Raw genomic sequence first — 14,237 nt, 5'->3', positions numbered from 1 at the left:
TGTGCCTGGCGTTAGTCCGTCCTAGGTGCAGAGTCCGGCATTCTGACTTGTTAAATTTCATCCCATTAATCATAGCCCAAGGCTCCAATCTATGTACATCCCTCTGCAAGGCCTCTTGTCCCCCAAGAGAGTCAACAGCACCTCCCAGTTTGGTATCATCAGCAAACTTGCTAATGGTGCTTTCAACTCCTGCATCCAGATCATTGGTAAATATATTGAACAGGACTGACTGTAGAATTGAACCCAAAGGAGCACCACCGGTCGCCAGCCAGATGTGGCCCCATTCACTACAACCCGTTGAGCTCTGCCCTTCAGCCAGTTCTTCACCCAGCGCACCATGAACTCGCTCTTCCCACAGCTGGACAACTTGTCCAGAAGGATGCTGTGAGGGATTTTCATTCCTTACATTCTCATTATACTTGGGCATGAGTAGATAGGGTTTTTTTATTATAGTTGACTAGGGTTTTTTCGTTGGGATTCATGTTAAGTTCTAGTTGTAAAATAGATCTTAGTGTGTAAAAGTGAAATGCAGTAGAAATGTTGAAGAACAGTATTTTCCAAATAAGTTACATAAACAAGGCAAAAATAAGCTTACCATTATACTGTTTAGGTAATCAGTCTCATTAAGCAAGGAAGAATTACTTTCAGTTGATGAACTGAATGTCTTAGTTCTGGTTACCATATTTCTCAAGATTTCAGAACTTGTAGATCTTATTCTCTACTGCACAGATTTTGTTTATAGATTAAAAGACGAAAACAAGCTGTTGTGGTTTAACCCCAGCTGGTAACTGAGCACCACCCAGCCACTCGATCACCCTTCCCCCTCAGTGGGATGGGGAGGAGAATGGGAAAAAAAAACTCATGGGCTGAGATAAAGACAGTTTAATAGGATAACGAATAATAATAATAATAACAACAACAATAATAATAATGAAAAAAAAAAACAACTCGATGCCCACTCTGTTTCTGAGCAGTGATCCCACCTCCCAGCTACCTTCCCCAGTTATATCCAGAGCATGATGTTACACGGTAGGGAACATCCCTGTGGCCAGCCTGGGTCAGCTGTCCTGGCTGTGCTCTCCCAGCTTCTGGTGCACCTGGCAGGGCGTGAGAAGCTGAAAAGTCCTTGACTTGGTGTAGGCACTACAACTACCTAGCAACAACTAAAAACATCAGTGTGTTCTCAACATTATTCTCACCCTAAATCCAACACACAGCACCATACCAGCTACTAGAAGAAAAATTAATTTTATCCCAGCCAAAAGCAAGACACAAACTTTTCAGCTTTTTTCTTCTACTGAGTGTTTTCTTATTTTTGAATGAATAGTCACTGAATTGAAATAGCTGAACAAACATGAAAAAGATATTATCTCTGCACCTGCAGAAGTAAAAAAAGTTTAGCGCTTCAACAACAGGTGTTTAACCAGTGACTTTAACCAATTCTGTTTTCTGACTTCCTTTGCATTTCAGCAGCAAATACTCACTGGTATACATTAAAAAATATGAGTTTAAATAATTACAAGAACCCATAAGATCTAACTTTACTATGCTGCCTGAAGTTCAAATAAATCCAATGTACTTTTATTTTAAAAAGTAAATATGTAGCACAGTTTTAATTTAAAATCACATTAAATATTTCATACCCACTTTGCACTGCACAGTATGCAACTGTTGGAAATACTGCAGTATGTTAACACAATTTTTAGTTCTTTTGATTTTTTTGAAGAGGAAGGAAAAAAAAACCCTATGACAGAGACCTTGCTGTGAAAAAAAGACACAGAAGCACTTGGTGCCTCATCCCCCATAGAATCCACGTGTGTGCTGGGGGGCAAGAAACGGGAATGGGGTAGATGTGAATAAAATCAGCTTTTGATACTCAGAACTGTGTTGCAATAACTTTTGAGCAAACACGTTGCTGGCTTCAAAAAGTTTTTATTTCATACTTTTGCAATTGTAACACAGGTTTTAAAATTTCAAGCTATTCAAGCTATAACATGTACAAAATCTTGCTTCACTACTGCCAGTATGGTTCAACCTGGCCTCTTTGCACTGAGTTTGACGTTTTTCCTAGCTCAGACACAGCTCTGAACCAAAAAGCTGAAGATGCCAAACAATGCTTTTAAAGAGCACAAGATCAGTTTGCACTTGTAACAGTGTATCTGTCTCTGTCTTCCCTTAATTTTAAATGAAAATACCTCCTCCTCTATACACAGGCTAAGATGGACCTTTAAGAGAATAGGAACTAGAGATGCTAAAACAGATACAACTGGGCATGGATTAATTTTATTTTCTGTTTGGCACATCTGTCAAGCACCTAGATCTGATGTGCTGATAAAACAAGACAGCTTAAGGCAATAAACATGTCATATCCATCTGTTCTTCAGGACATCGAGAAGAAAAGGAATTGCTCCCTGCGGTATGCTGTACACTTGAGACCACTCTGGAGAGGTTTCCCTCTGCTGCTGACACCAAGTCAGCTCTACCAACCTAAGCTGGTGGGTTGCCAACCTTGTTTCCTGTGTTCCACCTGGGTGCATTGTGAACCCTTGGCTTCCTTCTCTCCATGCTCTCAGAATTAGTGGCTGGGACAGGGATGCAACTACATTGAAAAGGCTTTGGCAGAGTCAGGAAACAAAGCACAGAAAGCAAGAGCGAAGCCCATACTGAGTCCACCTAATCCAGAATCACGGCTCCAGCCGTGGCTTTTAGCAGCCACAGGCTCCCTGCTCTGCATCTCAGACCAGGTTCAGTTCCATGAAGTTCTCCACTGAAGGGAACCCTGCACAGACAGCAGCTGCTCTGGTATTTGCCACTCGTCTGTCCAGCTCCCCAAAGCGCAGCTGCAGCCAATGTTGAACTCCAACACTAGCAGCTATGAACAAGCCACCCACTCTATGGCTCCAAACATGGACCACGCCAACTGGAGCAGAACGAGCACAGAAACAGTTGACAGGGCTGAGGTGTTCATGACAGAAATCATCTTCCAGCTGTGTTTTAAGAAACACTACCTTTGAGCCACCTGCAGCCACATTCAGGGTGTTTGGCAGCCATTCAGGGGATGTGCTACTTTCTCACAGGAAGGTAGAATTAAAGGGTTTTTTACAGGATATATACAACCCACTGATATTGGGCTGGCTATAGATCTCCAACTCAAGTGACATCCATTCATTGCTTGCTTTTTACTGGCAGGGGAAAAAGACGGAAAGAGGTCCCCAGCTTAAATGAACACAGGAGACCCAGATAACAAGCACAAAGCTGAGCAGCTTTCTGGAGCGAGCAGCACTCAGTTTTGGCTATATGAAGGCAGGAAACAAGTATGCAAAAGCTCCTTTGTACCATATCCTGGTCACACAGCCATATTATCCAACTCACCTGAAAAGTAAACATCCAAGAAGACAGAGCTCACTGGAAAAGATCATGCTTTGCTCAGCCCTGCCAGATTAGCCTCAATTTTGAGAGGTCTTTAACCTCGTTTCAACTTCCCCCTAAATGTTTAAAGCTAACATTGAGCTGCCGGTGTTTAATCCAGGCTGTAACAGTTCTACTGCGAATGACTTGCTCTAGCTCAAAACCACGCTGACTCTAACTCTGAAGCGAGACAGCCAAACATCTTGTCCTCTGATACGCAGGGCTCCACGTGCAGGTCATGCATGTGGAATAAACGGAGAATAAATGTTATGAGAGGGGATGGAAAGGGACCGTGGAGCTGGGGGGTGCCCTTTCCAGAGTCTGCAGCCTCTGCCATGCAGTGCCAGATGGAGCTGGTCTGCAGATCACAGATGTAGATGTGGCACTTGGATGGGCAGGTGAATATGTATAAATCAACTTTGCCCTTCAGCATACCATGTAGCACGTACATAAACAAACAGCCAGCAAGGTGGGTCACAGAATTGATTGGGGCTCTGGTGAAGCCCAGCAGAAAAAGGGGTGGAGATGAGGGGCAAATCGTAGAATTCTTGCAATGCATGAGATGGGACAAAGCTGGATCAGACCCACAGTGTCTCATTCTTGCTAAGCACCAGAAGTGAAGGATTAAGCATATCGCCCACTATAGTTCAAGAAAGTCATGCATATTATCGGTTACTTAAAAAGGTTGGCAAAAATTGTGAAGGAACAAAACAAGCAATCAGAGCTGAGGGTCTGATTACTGAAACCCAGAAATATCCTTTTGGAAAGCTGACCTTATTTGCTGCAAATCAGTTTCAGCAGCCAATTTGAAGCTATCACACCAGCATGCTGTTACATGTAAGTTAATAAGCACTTTCTATTGATGGTTTCTGCAGTGGCTGTTTAATTTTTAATCATATCCTTAATTTACTGTTTACGTTTTTATCCAATTAGAGCGTGTGCATGTGTGTGCATCTGTGTGACGGACAGAACATGGAAAACTGTGTTTATTCGGAAGTACAATGCCTTGCTCTCTAAATGAGGAGATATGTGTGTCTCCTGCTTGAAAGTTTTTCACATAGCCCTCATTTTTCAGGAGAATGCCATCTCAGGCTTCTGGGTTACTTTGCACCATTCTGCTGTTAGAAATGGGCACGACTGACCTCTCTCTGCAATGCTGTACTTGGGAGTTTGGAATTGAATGTCATTAAAAAATGCAGTGCTAAGAAATGGGCAGTTTTACTGGCACTTTCCTGAACAGAAATCCCAGCATCCCTTTTCATCTGTAGATCAGACATTTAAGTAACACCCTGGGACACCCTCATCCTCCTCATCCCCATTTCAATCTTTCATTAGATTCCTATCGTCATAAAAACTAGATGCACTGAAGGGATGGAAGATGGATCATTTATTTTTAAGCACTGACAATTTTTCATGGTGATCAACAATAAAGTTCTCAATTACAGAGGGAGAGTAAATAAACCAAAGAAGGATAGAGCTTCAAAGAGAGCTGGGTGATGACGGAAGGACAGAGATTAGAACATCTCAGAGTCCAAAAGATGAACTAATCACAAATAAAATAATATTACATTCCTATTACTACCTGACATGCTGGTTGGTGTAATGCCAGGGATTAAAAAAAAAAAAAATCAAAAAAGGAAAGCCAGAAACGCACTCAGCAGAGGCATAATGTGGTTGATCTGGATCCTGGCAGAGCTCTCAGGAGGTGATCTGACACCCAGCGCAATTCCCTGTGCCTGTGCCCTCCACATTCAGAGTGCCCCCAGTCACAGGCTCAGCTGCACAGCAAATTGGGACAGGCGGTAACAGGACTGCACGCTCCTCAGATGGAGACTGCTCTCACTCCCAGCAGGCAGAGGCTGAAGGGAAAAGGCAGGGCCCTTTGTTTCCCCCATGTAGCAACGATGTCGAGGAGAGATGATGGCAGGTGCCCAAAGAGCTCCACAGCAGAGATTTAAATGGAGGTGCCTGACCAGCACTCACTGCCTTCTCCAGCACCTGGATGCTCACATCCCACTGGAGCTGTATTCCCTGCATCCTTGAGAGCTTTGCTGAAACACCCAGGCTGGCATCGACTTTATTTTGCTCTTGGGGAAACAAAAAAAGATGTAAGTCTATCCCTTTGCAAATATAACACCTCCAATTTAACTTCTTTTTCTCTACAGCAGAAGAAAGGTAAAGATAGGAAATCGATATGTTCATAGAAAAAATAAACATCGAAAGTTCTCATAAAAGGAAGAAACTAAAGGGCTATGGCTACAGATGTCTTAACAGTGACAGAACAGCTTGGATTAATGTGCTGAGGTAAAAGACTAACAAATAGAGATGAGCAAACTGCTTTTAGAGTAAACACTACAGGCTACAGCACCCTTTTCCAGAAGCCCATTGCACTCTGTAGCCAAAGCACTGGGCAGTTCTGTGCACCTTCACGCAGGAACCGTTCCTAAAAACACCCACTCCAGGGAATGTTTCTGCTGTGTACACACAGCCCTGCACTCCAGGAACTGGACTCCTGTGTTTAAAACAAAAGCTGTCTGTATCAGCCAGGCAGCTCAAAAAGGCAGCTTCAGTTCTTGTTTTCTTCTTTGTCCCCGGGAGCAGGAACTTGCAGCGAGGAAGGAGGAGACTGTAATAAAAGGGAGACAGGAAGGTCTCCAGTAGGCTCTGAGTCCTAAAGATAGCAATGGAACTAGCACGAAGGAAAGGAGGAAACCACCCTCCCACATAAGAGGAAACCCCAAAATAAAACCTTTTGGCAGATGGTAAAAGGCTTTAGCATTCAATAAAACGAACGAGCTGCATGAGAATGCAAGAGAGCTTTAAGGGAGACACAGAAAGCCAAAACAAAAGACATATGAAGAAGCTTGGGTTTTCAGTCTGTTACTATTTCAGGTCATTTTTTGATAGGTTTTACTAGCTTTACTATTTCATTGAAACTATGCAGTTCATGGTTTTCAAGAGACTTGTGCCTTCATTACCTGTATTAATTAATCATATTAAAGGGAACAAGTTTTCAGTAAGTTGCCCCCTCCCTGGAAGTGTTCGCCCCCTCCCTGGACGTGTTGAAGGCCAGGTTGGATGGGGCTTTGGATGGGTCTAGTGGAGGGTGTCCCTGCCCATGGCAGGGGGGTTGGAACTAGATGATCTTTGAGGTCCTTTCCAACCGAAACCATTCTAGGATTCTACGATTCTATAAGTTTTCTGAATTATAATGCAAAAAGTTCAGTTCCCAATGAGCATTTCATCTGGGAGTCTCAGTCTGGTCCTGGCCTTCCTGTGTAAGACTGGACCGAGCTCCACAGAGGCAACAAAAGCCACAATCATTAAATAATAATAATGGTTTAATATTTGTATCAGGCTCAACCACATCCAGATGTAAGTTATAACTCTGTCCCAAGACAATATATAAAATGAGTCCTTGTCTGCTTCAGACTAAAGGACCATTCAAATTACAAGTAAGAAAACATCCCCAAAACCCCTTAACTCAAAACTTGTAACTCATTAATTTTAGCCTTTTTGGTTGGTCCTTTAATTCTACTACCAGTGAGCAATAGTTAGCTCAGTTAGTTAGAAAAATGTTCATGGAAAGTAATAGAATATGAAAGACAATGTTATCAATTGTAGCAAAAAGAACCAATTTCAAGGCATAGCATAACCAAATTTTGCTAACAGGTACAGATAAAGACAATAAAATTAATATACTAAGGCAGTGGAAGATTGGTGGCAAATTAAAAGTGGGTAACGTCACTTGTTATATGCTTCACACTGAGAAGCAAAAAATGGGAAAAGCTACTGCCTACTTTCCCTCTATTTAATTTTAGCTATCCCAAATTAGATGGTGAGTTGTCCAGCTGTCAGAGGCAAGAACCTCCAGAGGGCAATGCGTTGCACCTATCATGGCCATCTGTTTCAGAAGGGCACAGATTACCTCTGGAGGTGGCTGTTGTTCTTCATTGATTATTTGAGGAATGCGAGCAGTGAGTTCAACCAGACACCTAACTTTTAGCTGGCTAAAGTACGATGTGACAAAGACACTTCAAACTGTTCTAGCTAAAAGGCCGTACACTTGTTTTTATCTTTGATTATGCCATTTTTATAAGGAACATGAATAAAAAGAGTAAGACAAAAGCAAGTTTTGTAGGTTTCATTTTCAACAGTGATTATGAAATTAGGATTGCAAATAACATAGGTAGTGCACATTATCAAAAGAGATTTTGAGACCAAATGAAAAATAGGCTTTATATAGTTAAGAAAAAAGTTCTAAAGAGAATAAAATATCAAAATTGTATTTTTGATACAATAAAATTGGCAAGGAATCATATTTTTCAATTTTAGAAAGACCTATGTTGGGTTAGAGGACAGAACATTTATGTTTCTGTATTTGTGGTTTTAATTAAGTTAATAAAAGGTTTATGGATTTGAATCAAAGGTCAGCAAAGCCATTGGTACCCTTCATTGATTTGAATGGGCTTTATAGTCTCATGCTGTAGAGAAAAAATGGGGTTGATCCTGTTCTCATTTTAACTAGTTTCCCATTTTGCTGATATCAATGGAGCATTACTCCTTCATTTGCCCTCACAGAACCAAGAGCAAAGTTGAGGTCTCAGATTTTCAAAGGGAGATAATTGAGATAAAACCAACCTGTACCTGGTGGTAGAAATAAACTTAAATTCTTCTTAGTAGAGTAGCTACTCTTGCTGTTTGCTCACTGTGCTAAAATTGGTACAGAACGTGTGCACGAAGAGTATGGATCAAATTTTAAGTTGGCTCAAGACTTTCAGAAGGACTCTAGCCAAATTATAAGCAGCAGAAACTTAAAGAAGACACTAGCTTTAGGTGCTCCTAATTCCTAGAGACATCCTTAATAAAAGGTTTCCTTTCTTCTAGTCCCAGCATCTGTTTACATTCCTCATCTACATACCCTGGGTTCTCATTATCTGGATCAAGAGAAAACACGGAAGAAAACAGTAAAACGTATATTCTTATACCAGAATGATCATGTGATCAGCTAAGCCATGTAGACTATAGTAAAATTCCCACAGTGACATTCCCATTACTAGAGGGAACCAAAGAGATCTCAAGAACAGCAGTAATGGTATAATTAAGGAAAACATGAGTTGCTCACAGAGCAATGGTCACACATTTTATTGGTTATCACAGCACCTAATATTTAAGAAGGAAGAAAGAAAATTTATCAACAAACAATTCTAGCAAACAAACATCAGTAAACAATAATAATTCACTTGGAAAGAGCTTATTAGGATTAGAAGGAAATAAAAACTATTTTCATGGTGATAGATGAAAAAAACTCTACACCTAAAGGAAACATTTCTAGGTAAAAAAAAAAAAACAACCACAAAAAAAGCTCATAGATGTCTCATTTTATCAAGATACATCCCAGCAAAAAGACATTCATTACCTTGATGGGCCGTAAGGGCTGGCTCTTTTCTATGACCCTCAAAAAAACCATGCTCCAGGTTTAAGTAGAGATCTACAAAAGTCAACAATACCAGTGGTTAGTGTCACAGTCAACAGCTGTAACAGAATGGATGGCAGCTGCACTGCTGGACACATTAAAGCAATTCTTGAGTCTGGAGAAGAACACATTCAGAAACTACACAGGTGGCAACTGATGTGTCAGTGGAACTTCTGAGGTAGGACTATCCCTTCCTTCCTTTTTCCTGTCCCTTTCATCTAAAATATAGTTTGTTTGCTTCAAAGTCTTTAAAGTTCGGATGGAGAATTATAACTGCTGTGACACCGTGGGAGGGACCAGCATAGGGAATTTTCAGGGTCTATCTGCATCCTTAATTGCCCAACACTTTTAAAAGCCGGTCCATTGTGTGAGATGATGCTGATTGCTCCAAGATTCTTTAAATACAGCTTGGACCATCTTGGCACCTCATGACAGAAAATCACATGGAATGCCTGAAAAGTGTTTCACATAGCTACACTCTCTGGAACAAGCTAAAGAAATTCCTCACCATACAACTGTAGTCTAATCAGCCCTTTAAACACTCAGGCTAAAGGAGAATCAACAAAAGAAAACTAGAGCAGGAGATATTAATCCCTTGGCCCAACTTTAACAACAATCCTCAGTTACTCAGGAGTTCTTAAAGGAATGAAAGACAAAAAGAAATAGTGTCAGAAAGAAGGCTTTCCTCTCTATTTCTTGAGAAAACTGGAATGACCCAGGACTTTCAAGAAAGAAGGAAATGTGATTAGCATTCCCCCTCTATGTCTACCTTCAACATACGCTGAAGAGAAAAGAAAGCAAAAACCATACAACTTAGAGGACTTTGGAGAATAAGTTTTAACAACAGAAGCTTTGCATTACTGCTCCCTGAACAAAGGCAGAGTCAGTAAGAACTCCCTCTTTTTAGCATGCAAGACTTTTTAACGTCTTTCTCTCCAAACCCAGCTCCTCCAAGTCCTACACAACAGTGCTCTCTCCACACAACAAACAAGAACTTAACTTCAGAGTCTGCCAGCTGATGTTATTGACAATAAGCCTCCCAACTGGTCTCAGTAAAGAATGAAAGAATATGGTAAAATGACTTGTTTCAAGGCCCAGGTGTTGGGAGTTCCTTCCACTCCATCTCACATCATCGAATGATGGCTGATGGCAGCTGGGTGTCACAGAGGAGCTGAATAGGAAGATTTGAATCCCATTTCTAGTGGAGAGGACTCAAAACTCTAAGACCATGTCAATGTATATGCCTCCAGACTGCACTCAAGCTTGAAGGGGAACCTTGACATGCCTTTTTGTTGACATACAAAAGTCTCTAACTTGCTTATCCCTGCAGTTCCTGAGGATGAGAGCTCCGGCCCTCTTGTATAGTTGAATGAGTATGCCAAGTCAGAGTCCTGACATTTTATACCAGGCTGTCTGGATACGAAATGATGTGTGTATTTCTGAGTCTGGCTATTTTCTAATCAGGTTGTCTTCAGGTGGAAGTCATTGTACAAGCCAAATGCATGTAAACCAACTATTTTTCCAATTATGTGGATAAGCTTAACTGAGAATAAGTTCTAGGGTGTGGATGAAACCTTGGTGTGGTTGAGGAGCTTCAGATCTGTGTGATATTGCCATGGACATACTGCTGAAAACTCAACACTGAGAAAAACAGTCAAAGAGTGACTCAATGCCCTGACAGGTGATACCTTTGGAAAAACACTGAAGTTCTTACTGAGGTACTCACTGCAGATTTTCTCAACATATCCTTTCTTTGTACAGGTAACTTTTAATAAATCAGGGGACTGGGAGGTACTTTTACTGATAAAAACTTTGAAGGTATCACTATGCATAACAGTATATATTTAAATTTTAGGATCATACAGTGCAGCTGTAGCTGAACTGCAAACAGAAAAATACATTTTTTTTTTTTAAAAACAAAATTCCCTGCCACATTTACATTCACATTCATGTTGCAAATTAAGGCTGCTGTATTTATGCTGTCATCTGCTGAAATTATCACTTAAATAAAAAAAATTACAGGTGCTTTATGAGTACTTAGGCTGCATAGAGGAAAATAGGTATTTTTTGAAAACTGTTCAGAATTTTGTTAGAATTCAGAACTCCTTAACATCAAGGACCATAAGATCATTGTTAATACACTTCAATTTCTTATTTTATAGTGAATCAATTTCAATTAAAATCCATTCAAATAGTGACTGGAAAAATTCTATAATATTGATCTTAAGGGGGAACCGCAGAGTTAAAATTATTAATCATACTTGAGCATGTCATAAAACACTGGGCTAGTACTCATGCTTTATGATCATGTCAAATAAAGAGCTTTAAAAAAAAAATCCACCCTTTCCTTTGTGGAAGATGCCAGAGATCTGCATACTGCTTAGTAATAAAGAAACAGTTCATAACACTGCTGACTGCCTATGTATAACTAAGTAAATGAAGGTGCTCTATCACATGAAGCATAAAAGCCATTAAGAGTATACTTTTATTTGAATAGAACCACATTCATTTTTAAAATTACATTACAGAAAGGCTTTTAAAGAATGTGAATGAAAAAAGAGAAGCTTTTAAATAAAAGTTAGAAAAGCAACTTTACAAAGGCATAAGAAGGAGAGGGTTTTTCTCCTGCCTCCCTTGAATCTTTCCAGTAATTATAAATCTTTATTGCACAGGCCATAAATGCTAGTAACAACAGGAAGAAAAATGCTTTTGAACTATTTGGCAATGTTCACCTTCAGGGATTCAAAACTGCAAAACTTTATTTTACATTTTCAAAAAGGCTGTAAGCGACTTTCATGTCTGTTAAAAGTGCCAATATGGTGAAACACTTTGCAAACAGAACACATTCATGCAGGCGTCAGCAAAGCCAGTTTCATAAAATCAGAAAAATGGTGTTACCAAAACTCGTCTGAGTGAAGAGGGCAATTCATCCAGCTTTCAGACCAACTTTTTTCAGCATAGTTTACATCTAGGCATAGTGAGTGGGAATTGATCTCACCTAAGTTTAGTCATCTACCATGCAGACAAGTACATCTGGCAGCCATCCTGAGCTTCTGTAATAATCAATGGAGAGCAACAGGCAGAATTAATCTGATGTGTCTGAGGCGTGACTGGTGTATCTGAAATACAGAGGATGTGTAGCTACTACTGCGTGTGCATGATAGTAGGATTGCTTGCGCCTCTGTGGAAGGTAGAAGATACCCAGCTGGGGGCATGCCAAGTCAGCCTTTGGCGCTTGAGGCACCACTGAGGCTGCCAGCGACCATATTCTAGTTTGTAAAAAAACTTGTTGTGAACAACTTGTTTCATGACAGAGTGAGACAGATACTCAATGGATATTAAAAGAATTATGCAGGGAAGTAGTCTTCCTCATGCAGCAGTTCTGTATGCTGGCGAGTGCAAGGCGATGGGACCACAGAGAGGGGCCAGGGTTCTGAGCTCGGCCTGAACAGCATCTGCTGCTGCCAGAGGCAGAGTACTGGGACAGAGGGATACTGAATCCGACTGAGAATGGCATTTCTTATCTTCTTATTTCCAACGCTATCCACTCAGTTCGACCATAAATATGTTAGCTGATGAAGACAGTCAGGTTTTGAACCAGAATCCCAGCAGTGAAAATTTCTATGTACTTTCTAAGGGGTCAGAAGTGTAGTTATGGCTCTGATATCCTCAATTCTTTTATAAAACAACTATCAACCCTAATTTTAGTCTGGAAAAATCTCACTAGAAATGACAAATATGTTACATTGTAAATGGCACCATCTTACAAAATGTAGATTTGATTTATTTAAACTCTGTGTGAAAGACTGTACCTATTCCTGGAATCCCTTTTACCAGCCTGTTCTTTTCGGCTGGGTGAAAACAAGTGATTTCTACTGGCACTGATCACAAACAGCTGTTGTTAAATCACAGCCTCTGACTGCTCAAAACTTTCCTATTTAGTTGAAAGTCTTTCATGACTGGCTGGAGCACAAACAGTAATGTTTTAATTTTTTTTCTTTAACCTTGAGCAAAATCATTTTTTCTCTTTCCAATTTACACATGAGTGGGGAAATACATACATATATATGTGTGTGTGTGTACATACATATATATATGAAATATATATTCATCAAACATGTAAGACAGTTTTGGGTATGCATTAGCTCAGAAGGACTAAACTTTCCAGACCAAATTTTCCAGTAGACTGACTTCTGAGAAATTTGAAAAGGAGGAATGAAAAAAACCCAACATTAATAAAATAAGAAAACCAGAAAACTGCAATCATGTCCTTGCAATCATACAAAACAGCTAATACTACATTCCCAGTAGACTGAGTTGCAATATTATTTATAGAAAAACATAAAAATGAAAGCACATCATAATATTATACAGCTAAAATCTTGCCGTAGAAGTTCATCAATACAAATTTCATAGTTGCATACATGTTTCCTTATTCTTACTCCAAACTAATATAGTACACATACTGAAGGACAATGCTGTGCTAAACCAATCCAGAGTGCATTACAGTGTACTGTCCAGTGTATTGGAACTCATTTTACCTGTCAGCTGCATCACTTGGTTATTTGATATGAATATGTATTAGCATCACAGCAATAGCTAAAAGGTAACTAACAGAACCATAGTAATTCAATGGCCTACCAGGGACCATTGATTGCACTGCAAAGTATAGTCTTCAGCTTAGAAACCAGCCACATGAAATTCAAATAACTGATGCCATAGATGGAGTTTGATATTTATCGTCACTGATGCATGTATTTGAAACATTTTATCTGCGTGCAGATACACACTGGACATATGATATTCTGCCTCAGTTAAAACAAACGAAAACTATAGAGACCCTCTCAGTACATACTTGTAACCTGAAAAAAATGATTTTTCAGAAGTCTTAACAGTGCCTAAAGTCTGAAAAACCTCTCAGGAACAACCACAGCTTCTGACTACAGAGCCTACGTCCTCTATAAGTGCTAAAAATGTCCTTGACTGGGAATGGGAAAAATACAACAGAGACTGCTCTTTTGTAGTCTAACGGATGGTAGCAAAGTCATTTTACAGTCTTGGAAGAGCAGTGTTAAGTACAAGTGCTATGATTCCTACAGTGGTACAGGAGAAAAGGACATACAATGGAAAGAGGTAAAAGGGATATGGACGTGTAGTGAAAATAAACCCGTATAGAGAAGAAGGTTAAGATTTCTTTACCTATAATCAGGCAATTTAGCATGTTGAGTCCTGGAACACAGTTTTGATGCTATGATAAGGGATAAACTACTACTTTTAGGTAATTTCTGGCAGTGTTTCCATGCTATACTTTGTGTTCAACTCACAAGGTCTCTCAAAGATTTTGGAGCATAAC

At 40.0% G+C, this 14,237-nt stretch overlaps 1 protein-coding gene across 5 annotated transcripts in view; it reads right to left on the bottom strand.

Moving 5' to 3' along the window:
• SAMD12 (sterile alpha motif domain containing 12) overlaps nt 1-14,237 on the bottom strand; it is a 172,683-nt gene that overhangs the window by 65,531 nt on the left and 92,915 nt on the right. For 2 of the 5 annotated variants that reach the window (XM_075743441.1, XM_075743442.1), the window contains exon 5: nt 8,828-8,899. The exons of the other annotated variants lie outside the window; for them this stretch is intronic. In XM_075743441.1, the coding sequence (XP_075599556.1) occupies nt 8,828-8,899 (72 nt within the window). The remainder of the gene's footprint in view (nt 1-8,827; nt 8,900-14,237) is intronic. 5 annotated transcript variants of the gene reach the window in all.

The sequence above is a fragment of the Balearica regulorum genome, chromosome 2 (genome assembly GCF_011004875.1).
Source record: "Balearica regulorum gibbericeps isolate bBalReg1 chromosome 2, bBalReg1.pri, whole genome shotgun sequence".
NCBI classification, from domain to species: domain Eukaryota; kingdom Metazoa; phylum Chordata; class Aves; order Gruiformes; family Gruidae; genus Balearica; species Balearica regulorum.
This window is presented reverse-complemented; position numbering and strand designations above follow the sequence as displayed.